The sequence below is a fragment of the Suillus bovinus genome (assembly GCF_016758785.1).
Source record: "Suillus bovinus strain UH-Sbo-P2 chromosome Unknown EDB93scaffold_464, whole genome shotgun sequence".
NCBI lineage: Eukaryota > Fungi > Basidiomycota > Agaricomycetes > Boletales > Suillaceae > Suillus > Suillus bovinus.
The window spans coordinates 1-5,676 of NW_024542520.1; the positions used below are offsets into that span (position 1 = coordinate 1).

General features: G+C 46.5%; 3 protein-coding genes across 3 annotated transcripts; 2 read left to right on the plus strand and 1 right to left on the minus strand.

The window, feature by feature from the left end:
• Window positions 1-39: 39 nt before the first annotated feature.
• Window positions 40-2,248, plus strand: EDB93DRAFT_1110859 (uncharacterized protein; the record flags this gene model as incomplete). The annotated part of the gene is made up of 6 exons (XM_041448053.1): window positions 40-232; window positions 398-454; window positions 522-840; window positions 901-996; window positions 1,053-1,224; window positions 1,646-2,248. Coding segments are annotated over 6 exons (1,440 nt in total), but the record flags the coding sequence as incomplete, so codon positions are not given.
• A 352-nt stretch (window positions 2,249-2,600) lies between these two features.
• On the minus strand, window positions 2,601-3,616 carry EDB93DRAFT_1110860 (uncharacterized protein; the record flags this gene model as incomplete). The annotated part of the gene is made up of 6 exons (XM_041448054.1): window positions 2,601-2,807; window positions 2,896-2,949; window positions 3,001-3,023; window positions 3,129-3,199; window positions 3,255-3,387; window positions 3,505-3,616. 6 exons carry the CDS (start codon window positions 3,614-3,616, stop codon window positions 2,601-2,603), a joined length of 600 nt encoding a protein of 199 aa, XP_041300494.1.
• A 332-nt stretch (window positions 3,617-3,948) lies between these two features.
• Window positions 3,949-4,701, plus strand: EDB93DRAFT_1259124 (uncharacterized protein; the record flags this gene model as incomplete). Its single annotated transcript, XM_041454153.1, has 2 exons — window positions 3,949-4,323; window positions 4,375-4,701. 2 exons carry the CDS (start codon window positions 3,949-3,951, stop codon window positions 4,699-4,701), a joined length of 702 nt encoding a protein of 233 aa, XP_041300495.1.
• Window positions 4,702-5,676: the final 975 nt, after the last annotated feature.

Here is a 5,676-nt window from a genome sequence, read left to right on the forward strand (position 1 = left end):
AAGCGCCTTGTGTATTGCATTTGCACGTCATGTGTACAGGAGTGCGGAAAGCAAGGCAAAGAGATACCTGCGTGGTTAGAGAGGAAGCATCGCAAAGCTGCTAGAATCAAGAAGAGCAGGAAGATGGGCAGTGATGACGATGAAGACGACGACAATGAGATCGTCTCTTTCGAAGAGATAGCGGCCACTCGAAATCACACCTATGAAGCTCCACTATCGAGCCATACTACTGGTAAAAAAAATCATTGGGGGTACGAGCTGTTCACCCTATGATCGTGTAGTTGGTATTGATGTGTTTTCAGTTGATGATCCCCCCACTTTGAGCCTGCCAGAGCCATCGAGCAAACATGCTCCCATCCCACATGTCTCAGTGATTGCGCACCTGGTCCCGGTACAGACAATTCAAGCCCCCCTACACCTGGACAAGCCCAGAGTAACTCTCTGATGGACGATGGTGAGCTTCTGGCACAGTCTTTGACAACCGAGTAGAATGGACACCGATGTAATTACTGATGCTTTAGATGATGATTTTGTTCAACCTGACGGTTCTCCCATGCCACAGGACATCAATATGCAAGAAGATGTTAAGGAATCATTGGTGGATGATTACAATTTCCAACTCGACGATGGATTATTTTCTGGAGTTGGTCATGATCGTGACAATGACCCCTTCCACTCAATGCCTACTCTTGCTGAGGTGTCTGATGAGGATGATGACGACGACACGAATGTCAACGAAATCTCTACATGTCATGGTTCAGGTTTGAATGACTTGCTTGATCAAAACATGGCCAGCCTTCTCTGCCATGCAAGTCTGGATGGTTACCTTATAGTGCACAGGTGTCCATCGTGAAAAATCAATCTGATGGTACACTTGACTCTAACTACATTATCTCAAAGGTCAAGCACCCAAGAGCAGACCCCGTACAATGGGATAAAGACGAATCACACGAAAGAGAATCCTGCGGTGTCCATGGAAGGAAGCCTCGCTAAGATGTGAATGTCAACTCATCAACACAATATACTTGGCGTCTCACCATATTTTCTCAGAGATCAGACACGCTGGGGCAGATTATCGGTGTTATCAAAGAATCGACTATCGCGGAAGAACGCGGAAAAGATGACAATCCAAAGTTTTGGGCGACTTACAAGAAAGTTTCGACTGAGCAGGACGACGACTTCACCGGGCGGGCCAATGATGATATGGGCATTATTCTGACTTCTGTGAGGTTCCTTCTACGTTTCTCAATACAAGTCTCACAGGCGTTTAGGCTGGTCTGTTCTCAGCGGTCAACTCCACCTTCATCGTCTGAATGCAACCTGATCCAGGAGACATCACCCATGCCCTCGTTCTTAAACTGATCCAGATAATTGTCGACAGCCCAAATTCCCTACCTAACATCAATACTCTTTCCTCATCCGCGAGGTTTTCCTCTTCGATGGTCTGGATGCAAACACTCTCCTATGCTAGCCTCGCATTTAGCGTCTTGGCTGCGTCCGGGGCTGTCTTTGGCAAAAAATGGCTGAACTCTTACAAATCAGTTCGAGGACAGGGTCTCTCGAAGAGCGTGGCATAGAGAAGCACATGAAGCTAGACAGACTGGAATAATTCCGCCTCCGGACCGTATTCCTGATGCTGCTCCAGATTCCGCTTCTGCTCTTCGGCCTTTCGCTAAGCGCCAACGTGCCGATTGGGTATCAACCTCCACTTCCACACCAGATGGATATCAAATCGCTCGAAGCACCTGACTTCAAACAAAACGCTTCTATTGACCTCATTACTTTCAGCGTCAATGCTTCTCCCAGCTTCCTTCCTAAAACCTCTTCCTCATCTCATATCTTCTCTGCCAAAGGCTCCACACCCACCAAGCCAGATCTCAGGCCTAGCGCCGAGTTCAGAGAGGGTCGCAGGCTCAGGAGAGGTGACGGAACCTTGGTTATACCTCTTCCGACCATGCCTCCGACAAGAACGGTGCTTCTTCCTCTCCTACGAACGACTCATCTTACGAAAAATACACGGCCTCGGATAAAAAATTCACTTCCCTCCCATCTTCAGTACTTCGTTCGGCCCAACAGCTCTCCTCTCCTCTACCCCCACCGCAGGAGAGGTGATGGAACCTCTGGCACAAACCATACCTCTTCCGACCCACCTCCAACGATAACGGTGCTTCTTCCTCTCCTACGAACGACTCATCTTACGAAAATACACGGCCTGTTGGAAGGGCTATATCCTGGCTGCCACACTTGACCAGCGCATTTGATACTCATACTGGCTGCATGTCTACACATCGATACTCTAGGCGTCAACTACTTTAGATATTTAGTTCTGGCCACCAATATCCATACTAAACTTCTTCATTCACGAGTGATCAAGCCGCTGGCTTTCAGCTTTTTGATCTGGTGACGAAAGGTCAACTTCCCTGCACATCCAAATACATCTCACTCTGACCACCATCGGTAGCACAGGCAATCAAATGCGTTTTCATCGAGCTGACTTTCATGGCGTACTTTTCTCCCACCTCTCACCTTCTTGTCCAACGCACAATGCCAAGCGACTACAATCATGTATTCAGCCCCGTTCAAGAAAATCACCAATCAAATTAATATTTAAAGATGAATCGACCGTGACATGCGATGTTCAACTGCTCCAGAGCGACATAAAAAGAGGGATCAGACTCCTGCTTGTCCTGGAGATGGCGCCGCTTGTCGAAAATGTAGAAAGAGTGTTCGAAGATGACGACAACAGCTAAATGGTCAATGATAAGCAAGTTCATTGCAATGTAGCCTTGAAATTCACCAGAACTGAGCTAAATAATATTCTCCAAGGGTGATGGGCCAGAGACCGGGCAGATTCACAACATGAGAAATGTGTATTATATGATTAAATGGCCATACCATGGAGAGTGACTTGGACCGTATCTCTACACGATGATCGCGGCGAAGCTCGTCCTATTGATGGATCAGCATCGCTCAAGCTCGGACAGGGGTCAACATACTCACTTTCTGCGAACGGTGGGCAAAGACTTCGATCAGCATGGCTCGAGTTCGAACGACTCATGAATTCAAAATCGAAACGACCGTAGCGGGCTATGCCGCGAGCAGCCTTTCGCGTTAGTGAATAGGTGCACATGAGGAGTAGGAACGAGTCTGATCGTGATGTGCTCTCTTCTTGTTCCATTTCATCGTTCCCCTCTGGCACCTAGCAAACACTATCTAGGATATTGGATAGAACAAAATGTTTCCGTGGGACGCACAGATCCGCCAGACGCAATTCACGCTGCTTTTCTATATTCTCTTGCTTTTTTCTCTCGCGAATCTGGGACTTGGAAAGCTTGATAGGTTTCTCGGGAGTGTCTTGCACGGAAATGCTATCGAATGCACCGATAACTGCATTGTATGTATCGTGGTGAATCCAATCTCACACTGGGCGTTTTCAACCGGAATGACGTCATGTGTTGTTGGATTTGTAATACAACATGTATCAATACGTGCCGTTCGTTTTACATTCGTTAGAACTATGGCACACTCCCACGTTAACATAGTACCACCAGTCATGTCCCTTCCCTTCCACTAGAAATCCAGCAAAACATACTGTCTCTTGCCATTTGCTACCCATCAGATGCCGCCAGAATAATGAGGGTATCACGTGGGACACACCGGTGGTAAGCAATGCATGCGATTCAATATCGTAAATAAGCTTTTGTACTGATTGAATACTGTGGAAGGATTGAAAGATTGATGTATAAAAATATCACACTCTCTGATGAAGACGAAATCAAGGAATTTCTGGCATGTCTTCGCCTGCAACCAATGCACATTCAATTTGCAAAAACAGCCATTAACTCGCTGTATCTCGACGGTGTGATGGACGCGTCAACTGTGTTGGACATCCTCTCGCTTTGTACTTGTGTGGAGCATCTCGCTCTATTGGTTCGTATATATCCGACCATGGATGATCAATCATCACTATGGCTCACCTTGGATCTTCTGCCACTCAAGTCCTTGGTGCTTTACATGGGCATCCACTTCATCAACTGCATCACCATGTCCCATGTTTTGAAGAACCTTACCCATCTTGATCTCATTGACAGCGAGGTGCTCAGAAAACCCGATACAGGCTTGGAGGCTCTTCATTCTTTGACCCACATATGTCTGGTGCTTCAGATGGATAGTTCTCATCCAGCTGCAATCGTGCGTCTGGTCGGTAATGCACGCCTCTGCGTACTGGCGTTTCGCGTGAAAGATTCACACAGTCGCATTGAATCTTTCCTGGAAGGATGTGGAATCCAAGATGAGCGAATTGTGCTATTATCTACCGTGATGGTAAAGTGGGATAGTCTAGGCGGACGGATATGTTATTTTGGGAATTACTAGAGGAAAAGATTAGGCTACCGAAACCTAAGAAGAGTGAGTGGTTTGTCGCAAGCATCGCCAGTAGATTATCCTAAGCGATTTGAACAGAAGGGCATCGCTGCTTGTCACACGAAAGCATCATCGGACTCGCGGGTTATGACCATTGCGAGAGCAGCCCTGAAGGCGATCTCGAAGACGATCTTGAAAGTGATCCTGGAAGTGATCCTGGAAGTGATCCTGAGTGTGATCTTGACACTGAGCCATGCCCGACTTATAGCATGGCGAGGACAGAGGGTCACTAAAGAGATTCCAGCCATTCAATGGACCATGGCAGGAGTGGAAGCTTGATGCCTGTATGTACTGGCACTCGCCAACGTGAACTTGTTAATTGTCCGTGAGAGTACTATTAGATCCGTCATCCACTCTGCTTGATTAATCCAAGACGCATGTTGTATTGTCCTGGTAAAGCGATCCTTGGGGTCATTCAGATCTGAGAAAGTGCGGACAGCAAGGGAGCATGATGGGTTTCTCCTGATTTCAGCACGATGACTGCGCACCACTTATATGGTCAAAACAGAGATAGGTTTCAAACTTTGGAAAAAATATCTTTTCCTGGGCTGGTACATCATTCAGAGGCATCCTCCAGGAATAATATGAACCAAGAATTAAGAAAAACAGTGGTTGGAATATGGAGATATGGTTGAAATACTGACTTTTCTGCTCCTCCACCAAACCACAATATTGGCGACCTCTATACACCCTGGGACCATCTCCAATTGATTTGTACAACTGAAAAACAGTAGGAACACCATTTTCAGTATTGGTCTTGAGTTAGATTTGAGTGTGGTGCAATATAGGGGGTAGGAGGGGGGAGGAGGACATTCTATATCTCGACAACCTGATTTTTCCTGACATATTGGGCTTTACCATCATGTTCAGGGACATTGAGAGCCCCCCGGAAAAAATGCATTTGGAGGGCATGCAAGTCATGGGAAGGCTAGAAAAATCAATCTTTGAGGGGGGTATGTGACAAATTCGCACATGTCACTTTGTATGGTCTCAAATCACTCTGGTATCATTCTCAATCAATTTATATCATTAGAAAACAGTAGGGACACCCTTCTACATACTGGTATTTACATAATAGGAAGATATGTGAGTTAGGAGGGGAGGAGGACCTTCTGTATCTTGATGACCTGATTTTTTCTGACAATTCAGGCTTGACCATCTTGTTCACAGGAATAAAGAGCCCCCAGGAAAAATAGTGTTGGAGCCATGGCAAGTCATGGGAAGGCCAGAAAAATTGATCTTTGAGGGGGGATA